The 27,189-nt window shown below is 47.7% G+C and overlaps 4 protein-coding genes across 5 annotated transcripts in view; 3 read left to right on the forward strand and 1 right to left on the reverse strand.

Moving 5' to 3' along the window:
• Positions 1 to 11,782, forward strand: part of LOC134075883 (microtubule-associated serine/threonine-protein kinase 1-like) — a 26,962-nt gene extending 15,180 nt beyond the window's left edge. Inside the window, exons 12-26 of the mRNA XM_062530914.1 lie at positions 1 to 180; positions 501 to 639; positions 1,117 to 1,249; positions 2,286 to 2,451; positions 2,738 to 2,839; positions 3,053 to 3,175; positions 3,441 to 3,550; positions 4,095 to 4,255; positions 4,607 to 4,872; positions 5,687 to 5,944; positions 6,219 to 6,448; positions 6,646 to 6,768; positions 6,898 to 7,034; positions 7,230 to 7,417; positions 7,926 to 11,782. The exon at positions 1 to 180 is cut by the window's left edge and continues 29 nt beyond it. Of these exons, the coding sequence (XP_062386898.1) occupies positions 1 to 180; positions 501 to 639; positions 1,117 to 1,249; positions 2,286 to 2,451; positions 2,738 to 2,839; positions 3,053 to 3,175; positions 3,441 to 3,550; positions 4,095 to 4,255; positions 4,607 to 4,872; positions 5,687 to 5,944; positions 6,219 to 6,448; positions 6,646 to 6,768; positions 6,898 to 7,034; positions 7,230 to 7,417; positions 7,926 to 9,607 (3,998 nt within the window). The 3' untranslated portion in view covers positions 9,608 to 11,782. The remainder of the gene's footprint in view (positions 181 to 500; positions 640 to 1,116; positions 1,250 to 2,285; positions 2,452 to 2,737; positions 2,840 to 3,052; positions 3,176 to 3,440; positions 3,551 to 4,094; positions 4,256 to 4,606; positions 4,873 to 5,686; positions 5,945 to 6,218; positions 6,449 to 6,645; positions 6,769 to 6,897; positions 7,035 to 7,229; positions 7,418 to 7,925) is intronic.
• A 179-nt stretch (positions 11,783 to 11,961) lies between these two features.
• On the forward strand, positions 11,962 to 18,179 carry LOC134076725 (cysteine protease atg4da-like). Of its 2 annotated transcripts, none has more exons than XM_062531923.1 (11): positions 11,962 to 12,023; positions 13,227 to 13,442; positions 13,594 to 13,677; positions 14,025 to 14,198; positions 14,441 to 14,744; positions 15,101 to 15,162; positions 15,644 to 15,792; positions 15,939 to 16,017; positions 16,297 to 16,373; positions 16,528 to 16,647; positions 16,931 to 18,179. In XM_062531923.1, the coding sequence occupies exons 2-11, from the start codon at positions 13,259 to 13,261 to the stop codon at positions 17,108 to 17,110; spliced, it is 1,413 nt and encodes a 470-aa protein (XP_062387907.1). In that variant the 5' UTR covers positions 11,962 to 12,023; positions 13,227 to 13,258; the 3' UTR covers positions 17,111 to 18,179. The 2 variants fall into 2 exon arrangements, with proteins under 2 accessions (XP_062387907.1, XP_062387906.1); XM_062531922.1 differs by having other exon boundaries at positions 11,979 to 12,067.
• A 642-nt stretch (positions 18,180 to 18,821) lies between these two features.
• LOC134075884 (galactose-3-O-sulfotransferase 2) lies at positions 18,822 to 21,096 on the reverse strand. Its single transcript, XM_062530915.1, has 3 exons — positions 20,850 to 21,096; positions 20,079 to 20,381; positions 18,822 to 19,774 (listed from the first exon to the last, which is right to left on the reverse strand). Exons 1-3 carry the CDS (start codon positions 20,966 to 20,968, stop codon positions 18,835 to 18,837), a joined length of 1,362 nt encoding a protein of 453 aa, XP_062386899.1. The 5' UTR covers positions 20,969 to 21,096; the 3' UTR covers positions 18,822 to 18,834.
• Positions 21,097 to 26,574: 5,478 nt separating this feature from the next.
• smarca4a (SWI/SNF related, matrix associated, actin dependent regulator of chromatin, subfamily a, member 4a) overlaps positions 26,575 to 27,189 on the forward strand; it is a 15,196-nt gene continuing 14,581 nt past the window's right edge. The window contains exon 1 of the mRNA XM_062531924.1: positions 26,575 to 26,891. Coding sequence (XP_062387908.1) covers positions 26,705 to 26,891 — 187 coding nt within the window. The 5' untranslated portion in view covers positions 26,575 to 26,704. The remainder of the gene's footprint in view (positions 26,892 to 27,189) is intronic.

The following is a 27,189-nucleotide window of genomic DNA, read 5'->3' on the forward strand; positions in this document are numbered from 1 at the left end:
CCCGCCAGCGTTTCGCCATGAAGAAGATCAACAAGCAGAACCTGATCCTGCGCAACCAGATCCAGCAGGCCTTCGTGGAGCGCGACATCCTCACCTTCGCCGAGAACCCCTTTGTCGTCTCCATGTTCTGCTCCTTCGAGACGCGTAGACACCTCTGCATGGTCATGGAGTACGTGGAGGGTGAGTCACCCAAGCGGACACACACACACACACACACACACACACACACACACACACTCACACAGAAGAGGGAGAAGAGAGTGAGAGAGAGAGAAAAGTGCATAAGAGCATCACTCAACAAAAACAGACACACACATACACACACACACTCACACACACACACACACACACACACACACACACACACACACACACACACACACACACACACACACACACACACACGCACACGCACAGCAGGCACGTAAAGAAGCTGCTCGGATTGAATGTCCATGCCACTGGATTCTGGAGAAACTCAATTTGTGTACTTGTGTTTGCAGGGGGTGACTGTGCCACACTGCTGAAGAACATCGGTGCACTGCCCCTAGAGATGGCACGCATGTACTTTGCTGAGACTGTGCTCGCCCTCGAGTACATCCACAACTATGGCATCGTCCACCGAGACCTGAAGCCTGACAAGTAAGCATGCGCCACCTAGTGGTAAGGAGGCGAAAGGCTGTAACCCAACAGCAAGTACCCTTCTTATCACTCTAAATAACGTACATTAATAAAATATGTTAAAGCCATGACCCAAAAGCCATTCTACATACAGTATGTGGGTCAACTTCTTATCTTGCTCACAATGAGCATAATTTCAAAAACATGCTTTTATTACAAATGTAAGCTTTTATTACTGAATTGTGAAATAAAGAGAAATATTTACTGTACTAAACCGATGTTGAGTTAAGAGAAGAAGTGTTTGAATGTGTGGTCTTTCCTTTCATATCATTCTAAATTTAGCGTCAGTAATTCAACAAGTTACATTTAAGTAATGTTTTTTTTTTTAAAGACACTCTCACAGGTTTTGGTAATTACTGGTATTTGGTATGATGCTCCACAGTCAGATCTGCATGGGAGGGATGAGGTGTATTAACGTGTGCTCTTTCACTCTCCTAGTCTACTCATCACCTCCATGGGCCATATCAAGCTGACGGACTTTGGCTTGTCCAAGATCGGCCTGATGAGCCTGACCACCAACCTTTACGAGGGCCACATCGAGAAGGACACGCGGGAGTTCTTGGACAAGCAGGTGTGTGTGTGTGGGTGTGGGTGTGGGAGGGGACAGACATCAATCAAAAACACTGATCTAATCCTGAGCTTTGATCTTTGGTCATCTTTTAATCCAAAGTATCGTCATATCGCACTGTGATATAGACCCTTGAGCAGTGAGAAATGCGCAAAGATGTGTTATTTTCAGGATGACGTAACTCCAGGATGATTCAGTCTCAGTGCAAACAATAAAATGGCGCAGAGAAACAAGAAATAAAAAATAGATGGCTCAATTCTGACGTACCCCTCTGACGTACCCCCTACATGTCATGATGCAACATCAAACAGACCGAGACTGACAAGACCGTCCGTCGTGCGCTTGATGTTTTCCGGCACACGTAGCCGCTCTTGCTTGAGTCATGCACCTGTGGTCAGTAAGACCTGCCTGTGACCTTTGCCTGTCGTGGCTTTGATATCTCCGACTCAATAGAATGACTCACCGACATGAATCGCCAACTGCGCGCTGGTGGTTCGTTTCTGTGCTTCGAGTGTGGAGTCAGCTCGACATGTCAGTGCTGAGCGACCGCACGCATGTGTGTGTGTGTGTGTGTGTGTGTGCGGGAGCGTTCATTATTCAAGACCGGCAGAGGAGAGCGGAGCGGAGCAGGGGTCACGGTCAAGGGTGCCAGGCAATTAAAATGTGAAGGATGACTAGCGGATCAATGGGGGGGATGAATAGCGCTGTACGGACGGAGGGGAAATGAACTGCATTCCGGAATGAATTGCTTTTCCGGAACAATGCCTCACAATACCTGCCACCGCAAGCCAACCTGGCATCTCCGAGCGAATCGTTCTGTAACGCTGAAGCAGTACTTTTTTTTTATTTATTTGCCCAATTCCTGCGGGTGAGCTGGTACAAACTAGCCACAGTGATTGACTTGCATGGAGCCACCTCATCAGGAGGTCAATTTTTCCGCCAGGCGTCAGCACACATAGACCCCTCGTTGGCCTGCTGTGTTTGTGTCGGATAAGTAGCCCCTGCTGACCGGTGGGTGTCCCCTCCCTTTATCCCTCAGGTGTGCGGCACGCCCGAGTACATCGCTCCCGAGGTGATCCTGCGGCAGGGCTACGGTAAACCGGTGGACTGGTGGGCCATGGGCATCATCCTGTACGAGTTCCTGGTCGGCTGCGTGCCGTTCTTTGGGGACACACCTGAGGAGCTCTTCGGACAGGTCATCACAGGTGCGCCACGAGTTTGTCTCTACCAATCAGATCTCCTCCCTGTTCTTCTCTCCAGAAATAGTCAATAGTCTCGCCCTGAAGTGTTCTGTGAGATATCCCAGGGCCTGATTTCCAGTCTTTCCCTTCTAACCCCTCTTTCTCTCTTCTCTAGCTCTCTCTCTCTCTTTCTCTTTGTTGTGTCTATTCCATCTGTAATATTGCTGTGAGCTCTGAACATATCCCCATTATCTAACGTGTATTTAACACTTGTTTTTGTGTGTGTGTGTGTGTGTGTGTCTCCGTCCAGATGACATAATGTGGCCAGACGGGGATGACGCGCTCCCTGCTGATGCCCAGAACCTGATCTCTGCCCTGCTGCAGACCAATCCCATCGTCCGACTAGGAACAGGTTGGTCATCACCCTCGCCACCAAATACACAGAGATATTGCAACACGTGTGCATCTAGACAGCAAGCATTCGCCGTTCAGTTACCGTACATGCTGAGAGTAAATATTGACAGCTATGTGAAATGTGCATTAGGTTCAGCATCATTTTTATCTGTGTGTATATGTCTCTGTGCCTAATGTGTGTGTGTGTGTGTGTGTGTGTGTGTGTGTACAGGAGGAGCTTTTGAGGTGAAGCAGCACCCCTTCTTCACTGAGCTGGACTGGAACAGTGTTCTAAGGCAGAAGGCCGAGTTTGTCCCACACCTAGAGTCTGAGGAGGACACCAGCTACTTTGATAGTGAGTGCTTTCAACTGTGTGTGTGCGTGTGTGTGTGTGTGTGTGTGTATGTGTGTGTGTGTGTGCAGTCACACATGAGGCTGTGTGACTGCAAGGGCATGAGTGGAGAGTGATGTTCACATCAGTGATGCTCTCGGTGCTTGGAGACAAAGTGTCCAGGATATTAAAATGTTAAAATAAAATATGAGTGTGTGTGTGTGTTTGTGTGTTTGTGTGTGTGTGTGTGTGTATTAATCTTTACCCGTCCTTTCTCCCCTCCTCCCAGCTCGATCAGACCGCTACCATCACTTGCACTCGTATGACGAGGACGACACGAACGATGACGAGCCGGTGGAGATACGGCGCTTCTCCTCCTGTTCGCCGCGCTTCAGCAAGGTGACTCTTTTTATCTCACACATCCCTTCCGCTGTCTTTATCTCTCCGTCACTCTCTATCTCTCACGACTCACGTCATTTCTCATTCTGTGGCGGCCTCTTTCCGCTTATGTTTACTGCTATCTACTATCTCACGCTCTGCCTGTTTTATTTCACTAGTCACTGCTATCCAAAAAAGCAGTTTTCATTTATTTCCTGGGTCTTCTACTCCTCAGACATTGTAATCCATATTATTTAAGAAAAAAGAATGGTGGTGTTTGTTCTTCTACCTTCTACCTAACACAGACACTTTCATATCACACAGTTAATCAGCAGTCTTTTTGACTGTGTTTCTGAATCCATTTCACCATGCATAAAAGATGGGACTGTGGTATTTTTATTTTTTATTTTTGCCCCTCTTTTTTTTACTTTCACAGCAGTTACAAACAAACAACAACAAAAAAACCCACACATATACACACAAAAGGAACTGTGGTATTTGTAGTGCACTGCCCGGCCTAATACTCATTGAAACTCATGGCACGCTGTCTTTTGCTGAACTACAGGTGTACAGCAGCATGGAGCACCTGTGCCAGCTGGAGCACAAGCCATCGGGCGTCACCAGGCGCGAACACAAGAGCCACCGGGAGGACAGGGTGACCAAGAGGGAGAGCCTGGGCAGCCTCACACTCCGGGACAAGACCTGGAGGACCGGCTCTCCGGAGATGTGAGTGGAGAGAGTCAAAACAATAATTGCATGTACAAAAGTCAACTCCTCTCTCTGTCCGATAATGCCTGTTTCTGAGCTTGCAATACATCCTGTAATATGAGAGTGGACACTCTTGGTCTTAGACGCTATACAGTACATCTGATGTTATTTGTAATAAGACTCCACCTACTGAGTCTGAGTCAAGGATACCTCTCACTTCTCACTTGCTGTTATATTTCCACAAGCGGTAAACATGAACGTCTGACAAAAGCACCCTTTGTTCCCCTGTGCTGCTAGCAGGGTTGTTGTCCCTGACTGAGCCGTGTGTTTTTAATTCATTCCTCTCTTGCCTCCATTGTGCTCCTTCAGGAAGCGGCTGTCCTGCTCAGAGTCGTCCTTCACCGAGAGCGACTCCAGCCCTCCGTCCGGCGTGCGCAGACGCTTCTCGGCGCTCATGGAGACGCACCGCTTCGCCTCGCCGCTTGAGTCCGACGGCGAGATGCCGTCCCTCGCCAGTCGGCAGGCCGCCGTGAAGACCAGGGGCACCTCTCTGGAGGGCGCCACCATGCCCGCCCTGTCCAGCCTGGCAGAGCTCACAGCCAGCCCCAAGGAGAGCAGCGCAGCACCGGCTGGAGGTTAGTGGCCATGTGGGCTTCCATGCGGGGGTCTTCAGTGTAATGGGTCTTCAGTGAAGGCCAGGCGTATTTATTGTATTGAGGGTGGGAGAGGTTGCCGAAAGCAACTTGACGCCTTTTTGCATATTGCATTTTATTTTCATTTTTGTGCTGTATGTTTTTTTCTCTATTAACATGTCTGATAGCTTAACTGCAGGCACGGAAAACATCCTTACTGTAAGCCCTGTAGTAGCCTGATTTTGCATGAAAACACTTCTTTTTTGATTCCATGTTTCTCCCACATTGTATTACAACATTTGCCATGTAGCAGTGTCATTTTCAGTCAGATCAAACATAGCGGTCAAGAAAAAATCAACATTAAATCAATATTTGCCAGGGGTATGAATAATTGTGTCCCCAACTGTATGTGTGGTGCTACCAACTGCGTGACAGGCCTATAGATATTTTCCTAGTGTCTCTGGTAATATTTTCTCACAAACAATGTTTCTGTAATTTAGGCCACATACCAGTACTTGGAAAAGGCACTTAGATATTGTTGGATATGATAATCCTTTTTATCAAGTAGTCTAGCCTATTATACAGGGGAGAGACTGCTTAATACAATTTGACTAAATTCATCCTATAAGGGTTCTGAGGAACAATGTGTGGGCAGGTGAATTTCCAAGCCTAACTGGTTATCTAGAATAGAAAATAGCGCTTTCACTCTGGAACACTCAGTTATATGCATCCAAAAAGTGTGTTTTTTTCTGGTTTTTCCGTTTTTTTGCTCTTCGAACTGTTTCTAATCCCTGACTCTGGTACCCCTCCTCCACAGATAAGCTGCTCAGGCCAGCAGACTCTGCAGCTGGACCTGCTGTAGCCGGCGCTGCCGCTGCTCCCCACCCTCCTGGAGCCTCGTCCAGGGACCTGACCCCAGGGGACCCCCTCGGGCCCCGCGCCACCAACGACCTGGTCCTGCGGCGCGTCCGTCAGCAGCAGTTTTCCGTCGACGACGAGAAGAAGACCCCTCGTACGGGCACCAAGGTCATCAAGTCCGCCTCTGCCACGGCCCTCTCCGTCATCATCCCAACAGGTACCAGCTCCGGCCACTAGGGGGACGGAATCAGCAGAGAGCGATAAAATGGGATAAAATAGCTTTACTCTTTTTACTTTGTTTTGTACATTTGTACTTTTCTCCTTTACTTTGAATGACCATAAAATTGACACTATTTTTCCTTTCCACTTTTTCCTTTGCAATCATTCCCCATTCTCTCTCTTTCCTTCTCTTTCCTCCCATCTGCCCCGTGTGCTCCCTTTCTCTCTCTCTCTCTCCATCGGTCATCCCCTCCTCCAAACCCGGGCCGCAGTGGAGCAGCATGGCACGTCTCCTCTGGCCAGCCCCATGTCTCCACGCTCCACCTCGTCCAACCCGTCCTCGCGCGACTCCTCGCCCAGCCGGGACTACTCCCCGGCGGTCAGCGTCCTCCGCTCGCCCATCACCATCCAGAGGGCCGGCAAGAAGTACGGCTTCACGCTCCGCGCCATCCGCGTCTATATGGGGGACAGTGACGTCTACAGTGTGCACCATATGGTCTGGGTGAGTGACATCATTTCGTTGTCTCTGCACTTGTACTCTGCACAATGACAATGAAGTTGAATCTAATCTAATCTAATAACAGGAGAATACACACGTTTGGAATTTTAATGGCCATACTAGGTCTACTAGTTTAATGTTCCCTGTGACCAATGAAATGCAGTGGTTATGTGACTGACATTCGATTTCTACAATCACAGCATGTTGAGGTGGGGGGTCCTGCTCAAGAAGCTGGTCTTTGCGCTGGTGACCTCATCACCCATGTCAATGGAGAGTCTGTCCACGGGCTTGTGCATACGGAAGTAGTTGAACTTATTCTGAAGGTGAGTGGAGATTTCAATTAGATACCATAGGGCATTACCATGATAAACACATTTAAAATGCTATTTCACTCAAATCCAATACGCACCCAACTTATGGATACATTAAATCTTATTTTGTTCCGTCCACAGAGTGGAAACAAAGTCACAGTCACCACTACTCCTTTTGAGAACACATCGATCAAGATTGGGCCGGCACGCAAGACCAGCTACAAGGGCAAAATGGCTCGACGAAACAAGAAGTCTGGAGCTAAAGAGGGACAGGAAAGGTAAACAGCCATTTTAATATTTAAGCATAACTTCCATCTGTTTTTAAGCTACATGTAAGCTGCCCACAGCTAGCTGGTTAGCTATAGTTACCTTTGTAGGTGCCAATGTTTAGGTGTACTTCTTGGTCTCATTCTCATCTCTCTCTCTCCTCCTACTTCTCTCTATCTGTCTATCTCTCTCTTTGTGCCTTGCAGCAAGAAGCGCAGCTCCCTGTTCCGGAAGATTACCAAGCAGTCCAACCTGCTGCACACCAGCCGAAGTCTGTCGTCCCTCAACCGCTCGCTGTCCTCCGGAGACAGCCTGCCTGGCTCGCCCACTCACGGCCTGTCTGCCCGCTCCCCCACGCAGACGTACCGCTCCCCGCCCGAGTCCGCCTACCTGGGTCAGTCTCTGCTTCATACTAGCCATGGCTACCCACACCCACATACAACTGGGGCCTAATATACCTCACAGGGTTGGTGTCGGGATATGTGTAGTAGGTTGTAGAAGGGTTTTATGCATCTGTAATTTTATACTATATACAGTATCTTTGAACTTTAATGATCAAAGGAAACCTTTTGCAAGCAAACGAGTTACTTGGAGATATCACAAATCTCAGCATTCAAAGTTGCAGAGAGTGCACGCACATCCAAACTTTTTACAGGTGCAGGGTAAAATAGATTTATGTAAATAAAGCAACAGTGTGCAGGTACTGCAGGTACAAATCTCAGCATGACCAGATTTCAAATGGGTATAAGATGGCCTGATGTGATGTTTAACTCACTCAACTGCACAGAGCACAGATGTCAGTGGATAGCAATGCAGCTGATACTTGTGGTCGCTCATTTGTATGAAAGCTACGTGTGTCGGGTCTGATGTGTGTCCTCTCTCGTCTCTCTCGTCCCCCTCAGGCACGTCGTCCCAGAGCAGCTCGCCAGCGTCCAGCACGCCCAACTCGCCGGCCGCCTCCCAGCACATGCGTCCGAGCTCGCTGCACGGCCTCTCGCCCAAGCTGCACCGCCAGTACCGCTCGGCGCGCTGCAAGTCGGCGGGCAACATCCCGCTGTCCCCGCTGGCGCACACGCCCTCGCCGACCACCTCCTCGCCGCCGCCCATCGCCGGCCACTCGGTGGGCAGCTCCAACACCACGCAGGCCTTCCCGGTCAAGCTGCACGCGTCGCCGCCGGTGACCCGGCCGCGGCCCAAGAGCGCCGAGCCGCCGCGCTCGCCGCTGCTCCAGCGCGTGCAGTCGGCCGAGAAGCTGGGCCAGCCGCCGCCGTCGTCGTTCCCCTCCTCCTCGTCCTCCTCGTCCTCCTCGCTCTCGTCCTTCACGTCGCCGTCGGTGTCCGGCCAGGAGAGGAAGGTCGGCGGCTCGTGCGTGGTGCGCAAGCACGGCCTGGACGGGGCGCTGCACGGCGACTACCGCCGTGAGCCCTTCCACTGCGAGTCGGCGCTACAGAGCCTGCAGGAGATCGAGGGGGAGAACGCGGCGGGCGAGCGCGGCACCCCGGGCTCGCCCGACGACAGCCCCGCGCCCGCGCCGACCCCCGCGTTCAGCCCCGGAGACGACCTGACGCTGAAGCCGTCCCGGAGGCTGGGCAGGCAGGAGTCGCCCCTCAGCAGGGACAGCTTCCTCACGGGGAGGGACAGGGCCGCGTCGGAGGCCCTGAAACTCGACCCGCAGCCCGCCAGCAAGGCAGCGTCCCTACAGACTGACCCGGTCAAGCCCAAAGAGACCACTGTCGAGAAGCCCCAACCCAGCCATGCAGCAGTGACCCCAGCAGTTGCGTCCCTTAAAGTCACCATTGCTGACCGACTCTTGAGCACTTCCAGCCCTGTGACCACCTTCTCTGGCTCTGGGGCCAAGGCCTCAGAAAAGGGCTCAGCGACTCCTTTCACCCCGAGTCCGTTAGCCCAGGAGCAGGGCCAGCGGACCGGTCAGAGGGTGCTGACCGCCGGCACTCCGGCCCAGAGCCTCGACAAGGGAAAAGCCTCGGGGCAAAGTCAAGCAGACAAAGGCGCTGCGCCCAAAGCAGCAGCTCCCACAGAGGCGACCAAAGCAGGGAAAGGGCCAGAGGCGGTGGGCAAGGATGGACCTGGGCTCAAGGAAGGGACAGGGACCAGTGAGAAACAGCCAGAGGCTAAAGCCAAAGCTCAAGGACCTCCAGCCACAGACTCAGGCCCCACTGCAGCAAAGCCCAAAGAGGGGAAGGTCTCAGTCCCGTTCCTCAGTCAGCGAGGCGCCCGAGAAGAGAAGCGTTTCCTGGAGGTGGTGGAGGAGCACCCCGCGTCCCCCTCCCCGACGGCTCTCTCTCCGTCGTCCAGCAAGTCGCGAGCCGCTTCCCCTGGAGACAGGGCGAGCTTCGTCACCCAGCTGACCAGTGTAGCCAAAACGGTGCTGGGGCCTATGAAGCTGGGCTCCCAGGACGGGGGCAAGGCCAAAGATGGGAGCCCAAAGGGGGCTGACGAGAAGCGGGGAGGCTCGTCAGGAAAGTCCGAGGCTTCGATCGGAAGCCGACGGGGGGCCACGGGAACTTGGCCTGGGCCCGGCTCATCAAAGTCAGATAAAGCCAAGAGCTCCAAGAATCACTGATCATGTCAAGCCAATTCCAAATGCCTTTTAGGAAGTGTCACAATATCTCGCCAAGTCAGTTAAGCCTGCTTGACTACAAAAAAAAACCCATATCATCAGGCATTTGTATCATAAATGAAACAAGGAAAATAGATCCAAGAAAGGTGCTTCAATAACTGTTGTCAAATGTGTGTGCATATGGTGTTATATGTATGTTCAACATCATAGGTGTATATAGGATAAATATGTATGTTTTCTTAATGCATGTTTCACATAAAAAAAAGAATGAAAACAGACCTAATGCTAGTGAACATTGTGAGCACTCACCCACACTTCACTACTCTCCCACTGCCCATGGGAACTGCATATCTACAGTCAGGTTTTTGGAGCATAGCTCAGAAAAGTACGTAGCATTGCCTGAGCTATAGCGATGATATCAGATGGATCGTAGATGTCCACTCTGACACCAAACTTCATCTGTTATGAGACACCGCAGCACATGAGCGTTAGGTATGGCACGACGCAAATGCAGCTTGACGTGACAGTGCTAATGGCATCGAGAAACACCACAAAGACTCATTTGTGTACCATGAAGATTGTGGCCGTGTGACATACATGAATTGTTTCTGTAACTGTGATCGTCGCTGAAAAATGTGTGACTCGAAAAAATTGCTGTACGGCTACTGTTTGATGGCTTTAAAAAGAGCCGTTGCCTTGGTGGGTAAGATTGGTAATGGCAGACTTGCACAATGCTTGCTGGAGTTGCACATCAATGCGTTTGGAAGACGGATTTCCGGCTGGTGGTCCTCAAGTCGAGTTTACACGGTGCACAAGGATGCGATGTCAGTGAAGCCCTGTTGTGGGACCCTGAGCCAGATGAGACTGGGAGGGGTCACCATCAAATGTTCATGGCCTCTTGGGCTTTCAGAGAGCTGGGGGAAGTGATGTCAAAAGTACATCCTGTGCATGCTGTCAAATGTGAAGTCAAAGTTTGTGTGTATTTCTCATCAAGCTCATTGTGCTCCAGATGATCAGAGTGGGCATGATACCTATCCATTCAATGCACTATCTGCACCTGCAATCTTGACTAATAGACTTCTTACTGATCTCTTCCTTGTTGTATGCAAAGACATCTTTGTTCTGTGGTGTTGTCTCATAGAAAGAGATGCTGTGATGTTGTGAACAATGCATAGGCAGTCCTCGTGGGGATTCGCAGTCTAATCATTTGTCATCTCTCTGAGTTTGTCCTAGATTCTTTTTCTTAACCACATCTATTCTGCAAGCAAGTTCAAGTTGTTAGCAACAAAGAAAATGATCCACATGAAGTTATACAGGGCCAAATCAGAGTACCATCACATAGGTGTTTTTGTGCCATTGTAGCTGTCCCATTCTTTTTTTCAATTCAATTAGAAATGTTTGTGCGAGTACTTAATACAAAACGAATAAATGGATGGTTTTCTGTGTGTGCGTGTGTGTTACAAATTTATGATGTAGTGATAGAACCTTCGGTCTGTGATCTGTCTTATGGACGACATTTCCATCTGGGTGTCTGTTGCCTGTCTCTGTGTCTAGTTTTGTAGGCATAGATTCCTTTGCCTGAGGTACAGTACACTTATTGTGTTTGTTAGGGGCAGAAGCTGTTAAAGAATGCACTTTATTTATGTATTTATTTATTTTCTAAGCATTTTTTGTTGAAGTATATGCATTTATTTATTACTTATTTATTTATTTACTTGCTTTGAACAGAGGTGTAATCATACCATGCTCATCATGGGAATATCAATGTCATTGTCACAATATTTCATGATATTTTAACTTATTTATTTGCTTGTGTGTGCGTGCGTGTGTGCGTGTGTGCGTGTGTATGTGTGACAGCAGGGCTACACCGGAAGCGTAAAAATAGTTTTTATGACTTTTTTTTTGCCCGAATGTGCAGAGCGCTCTCACGTCTGGTGTAACCATTTCCATTTATTATAGTGGGTTTCACTTGTTGTAGCATACGATAGGCCTACGTGAATAGAACGCTTCAGTCGCGCGCCAGGTGTAGCCCCGCCGTGAGAGGAAAGTTGCTGTATGTGCTTCAAATATCCTACTTATGTTACAATTTCCATTTTCTGTATTGTTTCTTTACTCAGGCAATGTTGTGAACCAATGCAAAAAAAAAAAAAACTGAAGTGCAGTACAAAATAAAGTTGAAGAAATGATCACACAAATGTGTAGGCCTATTTCTATTTTCTGTGTTAGCTGCTAATCTAAATCGACCTTTTGGAAAGCTCATCAACTGTCTCCTCACTAATGTTTGAAGGTCCAACCAATCACAGTTCTGATACTAGGCTACTGCTACAGCCGGGTTGCCAAGTAGCTACTGGATAAACAGGAAGCATCTCTCAAACTGCTTGATAAGGAATGTAATGGAAGGCCACGGTTGTTTACAAAGGTAACGTTAAAGAAAACGGTGAGAATGAGCTGTGTTGTACAAAGGTATGTGAATTTTCTGTCAATGAAAAAGTACTATACATCTTTGCTTACGTGAATATGGTTAGGTTTGGTATATATGCGTTACGTTACTTACCTAGGGGTTAAGGTTACATAGCATACCTGTACCGTTTTTGACGTGAACATAGCGCACATACATGTCAGCTAGCCAGCTACCGCTGCTGTTGTGTGTTGAAGGCGAAATCTGCTTCTGCATTAAGTGCTTGTCTTTTTGACTGTCCTCTCTTTCTACATTGCCTTTTTTAAAGCTAGTGAGTTAGCCTAGCCATGCTACGTTAAGAAAATAATAGGTCATGGGAACACCAACACAAAGCTGTCTTTATACAGTTAGCTTGCTAGCTAACGTTAGCTCTGTGGCCAATCTAAAGTAACACAGTCTGTTTAGAAAGTGTATCTTGTCCCATTGAATGTCTGATATGAATCAACTAGACGTCAACCTGGAGCCAACCAAACTTCAATTTGCTTTCCTACAGTCCTGTTAAATATCTACCACAATTACTGATTTAATTGTTAGAAGTTATGCATTTACTGTAGTGTGTGTAGTTGGTCAGCTAAGTGAAAATCATAGTCTGGGGTGCTAATCAGTGTAGTAGGCTATTGGTGTAATCGAATGTCAACTAATAATACAGTGCTGAGATTATACTACATGTATACTATACTATACAAATGGTAGGTTTTCAGGTTTCTTTTTGACCTGCATGGCATTTCTGGAATTCCTGTCACAAGGAAATCACATGTCCCAGCGACACAGTAGATCATTTAGGCCTCCCTTTTCTTTCAAACTCAAGTTTATTGACGTATTGTCAAAGATTTATCTTTGGGAGAGTGAGTGAGTGAGTGTGTATGTGTTTCTGTGAGTAAGAAGAGAGAGAGAGACAGAGAGAGAGAGATAAAGAAAGAGATAATCTAGAGATAGAGGAAGAGAGAGGGAGTGTGTGAGAATGTTTGTGTGTGTGTGTGTCAGAGAGAGTATGTGTTTTGTGTGTGTGTGTGTGTGTGTGTGTGTGTGAGAGAGAGAGAGAGAGAGAGAGAGATTATGTCTGTCTGTGTCTGAGGAAGAGTAAGAAGTATAGAGAGAGCTGTGAGAGAGAGTGAGCCCGCCCCATCCATCCAACAGTAAGTTTGTTTGTTTGTTTGTGTGCAGTGTGGGAGCGCTGAAGCTGCTATGGCCGTGAGATGGCGAGGGATATAGCCATGAACCCCGTGAGGCCTGCTGACTCCCCTGCCCAGAGTCATGCCTCTCTCCTCTCCTCTCCCGGCTCCATGGGCTCAGCGGGGGCCAGGGACGACTCGGGGGAGCCCGATGACCGGGTCCGGATCAAGAGCAAGCTTGTGTCTGCCTGGAATAGTGTCAAATATGGTACGCCTTTATGTGCAGTACGTTTTTGTAAACAACGCTTTAATAAATATATTGTACAACTTAATTGATGTCATTCTGTACTAATAGGCCTATGTCTTATGAAATAGTCTATTCCGTGATGTGAAAAATTATATGTCGTGTTTATCTGTAGGCTGGACTTTTAAGTCAAAATCCCGCTTCAATAAGAGGTCGCCTGTATTCCTTCTGGGACAGTCTTACTTGCTGAGCTATGCCGGTAAGAAAGACATTGGCTACTGCAAGTCTATGAATGTTCCTGTGTCTTTTCTATTTTGTGGAGAAGAACTTTCTTTGCCTGAGGGATCAAAATAGTTGTTTTTAATGTTTATAGTGTTTAAACTTACTGGGTGTTTTCTTTTTGTCTGTTGTTGGTCTGTCAGCAAAATTGGCTGCTCCACCCTACCAAGCCCATAATTATAGGCTCATTACTACCACACTACCTGTAATACCTGCATGACGTGTGATTTATCGCACAGTTAAAACACCTCCCACTGTAATGCATAGCCAGCCAGTCATTCCTAGTAAACTTATCAGCCTACCTTTTTCTTTCTACGAACTATTCAGGCGACAGGGAGGAATTCCGCCGAGCCTTTTCCTCTCTGTTTTGGCTGACCTACCGGAAAAGCTTCCCTCAGCTGGCCGGCTCCACACTGACCAGTGACTGTGGCTGGGGCTGCATGCTGCGCAGTGGACAGATGCTCCTGGCCCAGGGGCTCGTCCTTCACCTGCTCCCACCAGGTGAGCGTAGCTGAATAGTCTCACTGTGTGATATTGGTAAGGGTTATTATGTCCAGTATGAAATCCACTCTGTTTCCTTACAACTTTTGAGGTCTATCATCTTCTTGAGGAAAGGCTTTGTTTTCAATCAATCTGCAACATTGCCATTCCGTGTTTGCCTCCTCACCTCAGTGTCATAGCACAAAGAACTGTGTTAAATCTAGTAAATAAAACCATATCCCACATGTGATTTCATTCTGTAGGATGGACTTGGGCTGACTCGCATCACATCACTAAAGATGACCTGGAGGTCCTGCCGTCCCGGCCTTCCTCCAGCACAAGCGTGGCCGCGGTGGAAGGCCCCAGAGCCCGGCGGAAAAGTCTGGGCTGCAGCCTGCAGGACGGCGGCGGCAGTGTGAGCGAGGCCACCCACAGGCTCGTGGTGTCCTGGTTCGTTGACCAGCCAGAGCAGCCCTTTGGCCTGCACCAGCTGGTGGAGATGGGCAAGAGCCTGGGGAAGCAGGCCGGGGACTGGTACGGTCCCGCCACCGCCGCCCACATCATTCGGTGAGCCGCGGCTAAAGACCGAGAGTACGCCAGGAAGCTTTCACCTTCTCTGCTTGCTGCATGTAGCTCATTTGGCATGAGCAGGATATTCAATATTTGTTAAGTCTGCTGTGAACCAGTCTTAATGAATAGGGTGCTAAATCACTTTAATCTTAATGAAAGCGCTCTTTGCTCAGGACACACCTTGTTTTTTTTTGCCCTGTTCTATTGACTTGGTGGTTTGCAAAGAATGGTATTGCTTAGTGAATCAGTTAGTGACATTTCAGTTAGTGTTTTAGTGTTTCTTTGTTTGTTTTGTTGGTTGTTTTGTCTGTTAATCTGTCAATCTGCCATTTTTTTGTCTTGGTCTCTCTCAGGAAGGCAGTAGCAGCATCTGACTTATCTGATCTGGTGGTTTATGTGGCCCAGGACTGCACTGGTGAGTGACTCCTACATGCTTGAATCTGGGCCAGTTATTGTTTCAAATGCAATTCAACTACCATGGACCAGATGAAGTTATGTATCATATGTTGACAGGGATTTAGAACTGATTCTGTCCTGGAACACCTATATTAAATGCGTTCCTTGTATTTTTTATATCTCCAGATTCATGTATTGTAAATGTTTGTCTGTATATTTGTATATTCCGTTGATTCATTATGGACTTGGTGAATGCCAGAAACATGATGTGTCCGGGTGGACTAACTAACTTACTAACTTACTGTACTTGGTACTTCCACCCTTTCGGGGTTGTTGACATGAACATTTCTGTTACATCCACATCTAGCTGGAATTCTGATGCTGATGCCTCTGTTGTGGCTCTCTCTGTGTGTGAGCTTTGTGTTCTGTGCGTGATTCGTCTGACTGTACAGTACGTGACTGCGCTCAGTGTGCTGTGCTCCTGCCCCTCTGTGCTGCAGTGTTCAAAGGGGACATTGTGCGGCTGTGCGAGCGGCCCCCGCCGGAGGGTCCCAGGGGCCGCGGGGCTCCGTGGAGGTCCCTCATCCTCATGGTGCCCGTTCGGCTCGGGGGAGACGCCCTCAACCCGGCCTACACAGAGTCTGTCAAAGTGAGTTTTATCGGACAGTCGCATGCATCTCTGTATACCAGAGCAAACAACTAAGGAATGTGACAGTGGAATACACTGGAAACAGATCAGACAAGGACACAGATGCACACATGGATCAAAACATGATGAATTTGTCCTTTCAACAGAGACTTCTCGGGTTAGAGTGTTGCCTTGGAATCATCGGGGGCAGGCCCAAACATTCCCTCTATTTTGTCGGCTTCCAAGGTAAATGATACCTCTCGACATTTCCGTTGAATCCACTGCCTCATATTCAGGGAACATTAAAGAATCCCTGAACTTACATTATTTACTTTTTTTGTAAATAATGACTGTGTGTCATGAATCAAGAGGCCAAGTAAGCGTATGATATATATAGTTGATAAACAAAATATCTCTTCTGAAAATGTTGTTTCTTTCATTTGATAAGAGAGCAAGTTAGGAATCTGATGTGCGGGATTCGTATCTTAATTCCATGTCTTGTTTCTGTCTCTTCCATATACTCAGACGAAAAGCTGGTGTACTTAGACCCTCACTACAGCCAGTCCTCCGTGGACATCAGCCAAGAAGACTTCCCGTTAGAGGTATAGAGATGTTCTTCAGTGACCGATTAAAAGGTTCAGACCACCTCAAAAGTGACCATTAGATACCGTAATCCCCTGTCAGAAAATGAAAATGATGGTAAAAAAAATCTCATGTATGTATTGTTTATACTGTATGTGTTCTGTTTCCTCACAGTCGTTTCACTGTAAGGCGGCGCGGAAGATGGCCTTCAGCCGCATGGACCCCAGCTGTGCTGTGGGCTTCTATGCCAGAGGCCAGCAGGACTTTGAGACGCTGTGTGTGCTGGTCAGTGCGGTATGTAGAGGACAGGACCTGGCGTTTCAGTTGTTCCGTTTACATCTGTTCTGGCTACCCCTGGTACTCAGACGGTTAAAACACTGGACACAAGATGTTAACACTGTAGTACTGTAAGTACTGTAGGCCTTGTGGCATGTGGACCAGCTATAGTTCAGGTTCAGGTTTGCGTAATGGCCTAATGATAAGAGATAAGTGTGTGGCTTCACCATTTTTCATTTTCTAAACAAATACTGGATTTTAAGCGGCAGCAATTCACTGTGTGTTCTTGACTCCTCTCTAGGCACTAAACGCAGAGAAAGAGAAGTACCCAATGTTCACCTTTATGGAAGGCCAGCGGGCGGAAGAGGTGGACGACGGACAGAGCGAAAAGTCCTTTTTCTCTGACGTTTGTATCCTCGGCCAACGCAAGGCGAGCAGCGCGAGCCAGTCAAGTAGCACCGATGAGTTTGTGTTATTGTGAGGACACGCTGTATGTACCAGAGTCAACTCTTTAAGGACACGGGACTGATAAAAGAGCTGTGTTTGACACCAGCCCTTAGCCGGTCCGAACATGAGTGAAGGTAAACAAATAGGTGTTCTGTGAAAGCTGTCTACACTGAAAGTGCTCATGGTAGCCTCTGTGAGCAGACAATGTTTACACGGCCATAGTGTCCCGTTTGATAAGCTCGGCGTATGACGCACCGCTCTGAATGTAAAACAAAAACATTGTTTTGCACTGAAAACTGACTACTGTGTCTACACACTTACATGATCCTCACAGAGGATGTCTGGGGATCTGCTTCCAGTTATATCAGTTCACCTTGTCAATGTTGAGATAAATGTCACACTGTTTGGTTGACACAAAATGTTCCTTCTGAAGTTCAAGCATACTTTATTTGTATTTATTAGTTCAGCGTTAATGTTGCACCCTCTGTAGATGAGAACTACTGACTAGTTGGACAGAAAATATCTGTTGACAAACTGAACTTGCTCATAGCCCATGTGCTCTTGTGTCTTGGTCAGTGTCTGTCAACACTAAGCGTGGTCAGAGGCCTTAGCCTGCTAAGCTGTGGTGGTCGTTAAGGTCCTAAGCAGCTCGGCCCATATGGCCATGTGTCTGTCTGTCCGTCCTCAACAGCAGCTACTGTCCGTCTCAGGGTCTCCTGACAATCGTATTGTTATTACCTCACGTCGAAAATGTGGGCTTCTGTTATCTTAATTCATGGGGGTTTATGTACACTTTATTGTAAGGTATTTGTTATTGTCCCAAACACAAAGTGATTGGGGGCATGAGTGAAGGGTACTCTAGAAGCTTTTCTTAAATTACATTGACATTGTAGGATGAGTGGTGTGTGTGTGTGTGTGTGATGAGATTTAGATTTTGGATGGTTATTGATGGAAAAAGAAAAATGGAAATATTTATGCAAAATTTGGATTTTATTGATAATACATTATTTGTTTTCTTACATTGAATCAGAAGTGTTGTACTGAGTGGGCACTGTTATATGAAGAGACCTGACATGGCAAATAAAAATATGTCTGACATGCTATTCTATTTCAATGCGGATGATGCTGGTACTGTCCTGACGTGTTGATGTGTCTTGAGTGATGTTGGTAACGCCGTTAATGGCCTGACTCATCTTGATCACGGATAATTAGCCTTTCACTAGACATGGTGCCGGTAATTGAGGCTTGCATCTGTGTAATTCCATGATTGAAACAGGAGGGCTTTAGCGAGACTAAGCAGGCAGCGAGTGACTCTCCTCTCCCGGGTCATGTGACAGGATGTGCTTTTGGTAAATGGGTTAAATCTGGACTCCATTCCAAAGCCCATGTGAGAGGCACATGGAGCTAGTATAATGCAGTCCTGCTGCTGACTTCAAAGAGCAGACGCATACTACAGCTTCACTGCAGACACAGTCTGTGTCTAGGTGTGTGTGTTTTCAGCATGCGCTGTATAGGTACCACTGTTGTTTACTTTTTTTTTTTTTTCTCGTTTATTTACATATTTTCCCCATTAGTTCTTCTCTGGCAATATCAAAATGGACATATTTATTGAATAAATACACTCTGTATATCATTCAAAAAAGAAATCCACATTTTACCCTCTAATAATATTTACATCAACATCTCATTTGAAAGTAAATTGAGTCATTGCTACTTGTCAAGAGTATTAAACACAGACAGGTGTCCAGCTTGTCCAGTTCAGTCAGTGGGCACAGACCTCATGTCGCGGCCGTACTGCTGGAAGTACAGGTGGGAGTGGTACTGCAGCTCAGGCAGCACTAGCCGCACACAGAAGCCCTGCTCCAGCTGGCTGAGGTTGGCCTTGAGCTCGTAGCCCATGACGGTGGCCGAGTTGGTCTGCCAGGGCCGCACCAGGTCCTCCAGCTGCCCGGGGGGCACCCCCTCGCGGGCCACGCACGTCCTGCGCACGTCCTCGGTGGCCTTGCGCAGCTGCGCCACCTCGCGCGTCAGCCTCTTGCGCCCGTACATCTCGGCCTTCTCCCAGAAGAGCTGCAGGAAGAAGTCGTAGAGCAGCGCGTCCAGGGCGTTCCAGGCGCTCGCGCGCTCCTTGGACGCCTGGTCCAGCGTGGCCACGCTCAGCACGGAGCGCACGTTGAGCCGCACGTACGCCAGCTCGTCCAGGCCCACGCCCAGCAGCGCCCCCAGCAGCACCAGCGACTCGTCGAAGTGCTCGGCGATCATCACCAGGTGGAAGGTCTCCTCCAGGCGCGCCAGGTCCTCCGGCCACGAGCTGTTCCACTGCAGGCTGTTCAGCCCCATGTCGAAGCACATGGGGTTCTTGGCCAGGCCGTTCCCCACCTCCTTGGGGTCCCAGTAGGCCTCCGGCTTCTCCAGGAAGATGGTGAGCGCCGACTTTCGCTTCAGGAAGCCGGCGGCAGCTGCGACTGCCGCGGCAGCATCGGCCGCCTTCTGGGCCTCGGCGAAGGCAGGCACGGCGGAGGTGTAGTAGTTGAAGACGGACTCGAAGGTGTTCAGGGGGTCGCGCAGTAAGGTGACGTACACAGAGTTCTGGGGCATCACCTTCTTCACCTGGGCCAGGTCCAGACGCATGTGGCTGCACAGGATGTCAAACTGGGAGGAGCCGTCCGGCAGCTCGTCGACAAACTCCGCTCGGAACCTGCATGCCAGAGGACACAGTGCCCAAATGTACAACTGTATTGCACACTGTCTTTCCAAAACACACAACCTACTTGATGATGATTACTAGATACTAAACACTAACTCTCTGCTTTAATTGGACCATTCTCAGACTTTGTTGTTGTATTACTCACATCGATCATATCCAAAGTAGAAACAATGTTAGTAGAACAAATTTGACTATTTTACAAAAACAAATGTTTTGACTTAATTACTTTGAGTGATTTTTTTTTTTTGCAATGTTGTTTTTCCTCATGAATGACATAGTGACATGTTTTAGGTACCTCTCGGGGTAACTGAACTGGTAAGTGTAGTATGGGAAGGCAAATGTGGCTTTCTCTCGCTCGCCAAGCCGGAACAGAAGGTTCTGGACCGTGCTGCTCCCCGTCTTGTGTGTTTTGAGGAAGACGATTGGCGGTGGGTTCCTCCTCCTCCTCTCGGTGGTGGAGCCGGTGATGTCCTCTGTAGGCTGTGTGACAGTGGCCACCTCACCTGACTTCCTCCCGCTGTTCTCCTTGTGGGAGGCCTGTTTTTGTTTGTGCTCTGCATTTTCATGCTCGGCCCTCTTCTCTACAACTGGTTTTTGGCTACAGCCCAATGAGAAATGAAAAGAAAGAACATTCTTTAAAACAAAACGTGTGTAGAGATATGTGCATTTATATAATGTCAAGATGACTTTATACATATTTCACCTCCCAACTCTCCCAACAAGTTTGAATGTCTACTTTGCATCATCTAACAAAACTATGGACCCTTCTCAACCTCTCTCCTTGATCCTCGATGCTCGGTCCTCCAGGCTCGTTCCCACTGATCTATAAAGAACACTGGATAGACTATCCCATTGTCCCATCATTCTTTATCTAGATCAGTGGGAACGAGGACCGAGGAAGGAAGGAAGGAAGGAAGGGAGGATAGATAAAAAGACTAATGAGAGAGGCCCAATGTGTGGAACCCCTCAAAGTGGAACCCTATAGGTTCTGATGACCAAGACAATATCAACATAATGGTTTCCATACCAAAACCAGCTGGGAAGAGCAATAAGGTGCGTTGCCTACCTGAGAGGATGAAGAGAGTGAGTGGCCAGCAGCATAAGCAGTAGGGTCACAGCCAGAGTCACCAGGAGACCGGTCATTCGGTGCCTCCAGAACTGGTGGGACACCCACCGGAGGGTCATCTCCCTAGCCGCGGTCCACCTGCTCGGCCTGTCTGTCTGCGGCGCTGCCCTCTCCTACACATGCTGGCAGGGATCAGTGTTTCCAGAGGTAGTAGCGGAAGGCTCATGAGGACCCAGGATCACCTCACTAAGCTGGCTCAACCTCCCACACATTAGAAGGGCATTGTGGGAAGGTTGTTTTCTCCTTGGCTATCTGTTGTTATCCTCACAGAAAGTGTTTCCCGGTTTGTTTAGATGATAGATGAAGTAATATGATTTTTTTTTTTTTTTAAATAATGGAAACATTGACAAAAAATGTAATACCAACATATTCATAAACTGTTAACAGACTAGATTTCAGATGTTAACAGACAAAAAATATCTTGTTTATGTGTCATTGTCAAGGCTTTTTATTCACTACTTTTGACTTGTAATTGACAGATTATTTGAACACCTAAACCATTAACTTTCTTGTATGGTGTAAACTGGATTGCCTTAGCCTATTAATGAGTCCTAATCCTTTTATTGGCCTTTGATTTACACACTCTTTTACCCCAGTGCAAAAGGTAGGCCTATTTTCCTTCAAAGCTTTTCGTGGTAAATATTGTAGGATAGGTCGTCAGTTCATGGTTTTATAGGTAGAATATATTAAAATAACCTTTTAGATTACAGCTGTTCAAGCTTGGAAACCATCGTGAGGCATTTTATTCCCAGCTTGCCGAGAAAGTAGCACACCCATCCCCCAATGAACGCAAGCAGCCCGCATTCCACCCTGCAGTGCAGCTGACACCAGGCATGCGCGGTGACTTCTGTGTCGTTTCTGTGGGGGCTAGAGGGCGCTAATGCTCCACTGTTCGTAACATTGCGTCCAAGCAGTTCCTCAGTGATAGAATCAGACGAAATGGAGGGGGGTAAGAGGGAAAAAAAGCGAACTGGCAGCGTCGCCCTTTGTTTCTAGCCAGCTAAAGAAATCGAGGGGAGATACCGGCGAAACCTGTATTCACTGTGTGTAAGTCAGATGAACCGTGTTTATTCTCCTATAGCGCATAACGTATATATGTACAACATCACTATTTGTGAAATTTGTGTAAAATTTGTTTCCTTGTTTGCTTTGGTCGATTTTTTCAAGAGCTCGTTCTCCACAGCAAGACCGACATTATAGCCTCGGTCGCAGCGGCAGAGGGGGAATGAATGAATTATTCTTTTTGGAAATCTAGCTTGAGCGGGGACTGAGCCAGGGGTACGGGTGGCGAGTAGGATCATTTGGGTTAAATTGTGAAAGATTTTAGTATTTTTTGCCGGTTTTTTGCCATATCAAGGGCCAGTAGCGAAACGACTAGAATCGCTCAGTTAGGAACATGATGGAGGACAGCATGGCCGGCTAGCAGCCTGAATCCAAAGTATAGCAAGCAAGCTATGCTAACTGTTAGCTAGCGAACCGACTGTTTTGCCTGTCTTTGTCTTTTCTCTTAATTGGTTACCTTTAAGTTTCTCTTCGCACGTTCTCTACGGTATGTCCGTCTAAGCAGTTTATGTAAACTTTTAATTGTATATTTTTCTTAACATGAATATATACATAAATGGCCTCTAAACAATATAAAGCTGTTTCCTTTGTTTATTAGCTGGATATAGCTTGTTATGTTAGCCACAGTAGTCTCTCACTTTAACAGTTACAAGCTAGCAGTTAACTATAATGTTAGCTAACGTTGATTGAACGAAAACGGTTTGATGAAGTCGTACTAACTAACAGGTTGCATTATGTCGAGTACATCTTGAATCGATAACAAATATTGTATGGAAAGTTAGCTTTGATCGTCAAGCAAAACCTTTGGACTGGATCGTAACGAAGCTGCCATTAGCTTGCTTGCATTTGAACATGGTGGTGGGGCTGTATTAGTCTGACTGGTTAGCCATCGCGCCTACTTTTCGCTCGAATAAAACTCGTAGTGTGGGTACTATCTGAACTACAAAAATCACCACATATTGTAAACAATTGTATTTGAGTTATACTAACATTTAACGAAGTTAGCATAACCAGGTATACGGCCAGATAGTTAACACAACAATCATTGATGATACACTTTTGCAGCTCCCTGTTTTGTTTAGCTATCGTTGGCTATCTGCGCGATATAATAGCTTGTGTTATTTTGTTGCAAATTTGCCGGGATCTTGTTATTTTCTAACTTCTTGCCTTTATGAGCATTGCATGGGTACACTTGTCTGTCTTTTATTTGTGGCTCTATTTTGTGATAAAGCTATTTCAGCTATCTCTGCATTTTTTCCCAGTTGTGTAACACTGGCATACTGATTGAGATGATGTAAATAAGAGAATCGGTATAATTTCAGTCAAAAGTTAATTCATGCTGTTACTGCTGTGCATTGCATTCGTCAGATTATTGCGGTTTTTAAAACACGATTTTAAAAAATAGTTTGCGTTTTGCTGTTGGTTGTGTTGGTTGCTTTTGTGCTTTCTTGAAGAAGCAACAAGCGGCAGACCTACATTGCTCTCAGGTTTTACCGGTTTCTGTTTACTTTCGGCAACTCTCCGGCGCGCATAATATGATGTCATGGTCACGGTCATTAAGCATCGGTCTCGCAAGTTTGGTGTCAGCCTCCTTTCATATCAGTGTCACTATCAGCTTTTGTCCAGGTGCCATTCTTCCAGTACTAGGACATTATAGAGCTCTACAACAAACAACGTATCATTATGGAGAACATATGGTGACCCTGTCCATATCTTTTCTGATAAAATACTTTAAGGGTTATTGGCAAGCTTGGGAATTCTCTTTTTGAGTGATTTTTCTTTTTTTTCCTGCTTGAAGTGAAGTTGAGATGATCAGGGGGTTGCTGCAGGTTTACAAGACAAGTGTACTAGTGTCAAGGCCTTGAAACATACACTTCACAATATCCAATGTTTAGTGTGTTCTAAAATATATATGGCAAAGGTTTTTAATTACTCTCTGTCAGTGAGGTTGCTTTAGCTAAAGTATGAATGCTTTGCTGTTTTTTTTGCCTGGCAGTTGCCTAATCTAGATTTTGCCTTCCATGATCTGATGGTCTTGATGGATTCCAAAGTGCTTAGAAAGTAAATAATGCTGTCATTACTTGACCTTCAAATATACCAACAGGTAGGGTTAAGAATAATGGATTAAGAGTTACCCTAAACCAAGACGGTTTGAGAAGGGGTAATGATGTCCATGTTGATAATTTGACATTTCTATGTTTCTTAGTCGGCTCATTGAGAAATTAGAAGGGCACTCGGAGGGTGCAGACTGCCACCAGCACCAAATTGCTCACAATGTTAATGAAAGTGATCAATAATTCTTAAATTCAATTGTTTTCCCTGACTCATAATACTCTCCTCCATCAAGTTTCTTCAGATTCTGGTCTGTAGTTTTTGCACAATCATGCTGGCAAATGAGCAGACAAACAAAACAAACCAACCAAATCAAAAGCTTCACTCCTCAGTGGAAGTAGTTTGTGGATCTCAATGATCAGGGTTCTGTTAGGAATTGTATTTGACTGGAATCTCTTTCTACTTCTCTCTCTGCAGGACAGTGCTTTGCTGCTTTCATTCCTTCAGCATCTGCTGACAGATGTCCACTCCCGACCCCCCCATGGGGACCCCTCGGCCGGGTCCCTCCCCGGGCCCTGGGCCTTCTCCCGGGGCCATGATGGGGCCGAGCCCTGGACCCTCTCCTGGATCGGCCCACAGCATGATGGGCCCAAGTCCAGGGCCTCCTTCCTCAGGTCACCCTATGCCCCCTCAGGGACCCTCCGGGTACCCACAAGAGAACATGCATCAGCTGCACAAGGTAAGACACAGTAGCACAATTAAATGATTTTTAATCAAAATCGCAGTGTCAAGTAATGCTATTAGCTTATCTCAAAAGCTGCAATTAATAGTGCAGCTCACAACCCTGTCCCGATGGTTTATCATGTCACATCTGTAATTTTTGTATTCATGTCATCTTCCATGTTTGACCGGCAGTAAAATTTACCAAAAGGAGTGCTGTGCTAGCTTCTCATGCATTAGGCATATGCTCAGCAATCAGGAATGGTTCAACAAAAAGCGAAATTTGAAATACTGAACTGAAGCTCGATTGTCAAAAACCATTCACAAATCAAATGAATCATTACAGATGAATTTATATACACTTCTAATTTCATATATCATTTTACAGTTAACAATTGCACGTAATACAATTTTAGTAGCCTTTAAGTAGGTTCCCTGAACCGAATTCTGTATGCAGGGTGATCTCTGACTGTGAGATTGTGAATGTGCTTGTTATCGCCCACAGCCCATGGAAGGCATGCACGAGAAGGGCATGCCCGACGATCCGCGCTACAGTCAGATGAAGGGCATGGGCATGAGGCCTGGCGCCCACAGTGGCATGGGCCCTCCCCCCAGCCCTATGGACCAGCATTCCCAAGGTACTCGCTCACATGGTCTCCCACCAGGGGTGCTCTTAGCTGTGCTAGCAACTGAAGTTTCCGTTTACATCTCGTTTACAGTTTCCTAGTGCAGATTGAAGAGGAGAATATAAAATGGTGATGGACAGATACTAATGCCGTCATTGTTTGTGTGGCGTATTTGCATGTCATTTAGAAGGAAATGTTTTGGACAGGTGACTCGCCAATAGAATGAAGTTGATCATTGGACCAGTAGGAAGCGTGAACTTTTCACAGCGAACGTGAACACTTGAACATCAATTGCTGTGACGTGTATATACACAAATAATGTGACCTACTTCCATGTGGTCTCGTAGCAGTGGCTTAAACCAGTGGAGTGAAAAGGGCACGGAGCCGTGGTGCAGGCGTCAGCCAGCTGCACTGTCAACCGCCCCGGCCAGTTTTCTTCCCTTTCATCGGCGCCGCTTTGTTCTGGAGAGCGTTTAGCAGACGCTCGGCGAGAGACAAAGGCAGGGAGTGAGAGGGTGAGGGAGAGAGAGAGCGCAAGAGACACAGAGGGGAAGGGGAGTTCCCCCCTTCAGAGACAAAAACACAGGCAGCTGTCAGAAAACCACACTCACCAGAGAAGCAGAGCAGAGAGGAGCGGAGGTACACACAGCTGAGCAGTGGAGCATGGACCAGTCAAAACACAGGGGCAGCACAGTCATACTGCTGCTTGCTCTTTATGAAATAGTTTTTTATTATACCTAGTGATCATATTTTGTTGTGGTACATACATCCCTCCAGGCCTCTTTAGTTTTAGATACCCATTTAGTGGCCTTTTAGAATGATCTGTTTGTGAAATGTCTTTGTGTTTTTGAGCCATTAGTAACATGTTGCTGCTGCGGCTGCTGCTGCTGCTGCATATAGTCCCTCTTCTTCTCCTCGATCTGTGCTCATGATTTCCCCGTTGGTCTTTTCCTCCTCTCCTCCTCCTCCTCCTTCTCCTCCTCCAGGTTACCCCTCTCCTCTCGGGGGCTCTGATCACGCTCCCAGCCCCGTCCCGGCCAACGGCCCCCCCTCAGGCCCCATGATGCCCTCGGGCCCGGGCGGGGTGCCCATGGAGGCCGGCGACCCCCAGGCCATGTCCCAGCAGCAGGGCCAGCAGCAACAGCAGCAGCAGCAGCAGCAGCAGCAACAGCAGCCCGGTCGCGGCGGAGTGCCCGGGGGTCCCGGTGCCGGCGGCCCAGGGGGGCAGCCCGGCGCCGTGGGTGGTGGCGGCGGCGGCCCCGGCGGAGGCCCGGGCGGAGCGGGGGACCCACACCCTTCAACCAGAACCAGCTGCACCAGCTCCGCGCCCAGATCATGGCGTACAAGATGCTGGCACGCGGGCAGGTGCTGCCAGATCACCTGCAGATGGCAGTGCAGGGCAAGAGGCCCATGCCGGGCATGCAGCCACAGGGCATGCCCAACATGCCACCGTCCGCCGGACCCGGAGCAGGGCCTGGGGCAGGCCCCGGACCTGCATCCGCCAACTACAACAGACCTCATGGTAAGGGTCAGGCTGGGGTTTATGGGGCAAATAAACACTTATTACCTGATGCAGTTAATTCCTTTTGGGCGCCACAGTGACATCTGGTGGCGAGATATTTAACACACTGTGCAACGTCAACATCCAAAGGCCACCACATAACTTGGCTCTCTTGTATCATGTTAGGCTGTTATAACTTGTGAAGTCTAAGTCGGAAATGTACATCATTTATTATTTTTTTAATCTGCAGAATATGACCTTATGACCTTATGGTGAAATGTGTTCTGTTCTTCCTGCTGCAGGAATGGTTGGACCCAAT

This window comes from Sardina pilchardus, chromosome 3, assembly GCF_963854185.1.
Source record: "Sardina pilchardus chromosome 3, fSarPil1.1, whole genome shotgun sequence".
Classification (NCBI taxonomy): domain Eukaryota; kingdom Metazoa; phylum Chordata; class Actinopteri; order Clupeiformes; family Clupeidae; genus Sardina; species Sardina pilchardus.

Bases quoted from the DNA above. Each gene is read 5' to 3' on its own strand.
- LOC134076725 (XM_062531923.1), top strand. From the start codon at position 13,259: ATGGCGAGGGATATAGCCATGAACCCCGTGAGGCCTGCTGACTCCCCT. The intron at 14,199-14,440 runs GTGAGCGTAGCT...TTCATTCTGTAG, and splicing joins CCTTCACCTGCTCCCACCAG to GATGGACTTGGGCTGACTCG. The intron at 16,018-16,296 runs GTAAATGATACC...CCATATACTCAG, and splicing joins CTATTTTGTCGGCTTCCAAG to ACGAAAAGCTGGTGTACTTA.
- LOC134075884 (XM_062530915.1), bottom strand. From the start codon at position 20,968: ATGACCCTCCGGTGGGTGTCCCACCAGTTCTGGAGGCACCGAATGACC. The intron at 20,382-20,849 runs GTAGGCAACGCA...ATTGGGCTGTAG, and splicing joins CACTCTCTTCATCCTCTCAG to CCAAAAACCAGTTGTAGAGA. The intron at 19,775-20,078 runs GTACCTAAAACA...TCTGGCATGCAG, and splicing joins CAGTTCAGTTACCCCGAGAG to GTTCCGAGCGGAGTTTGTCG.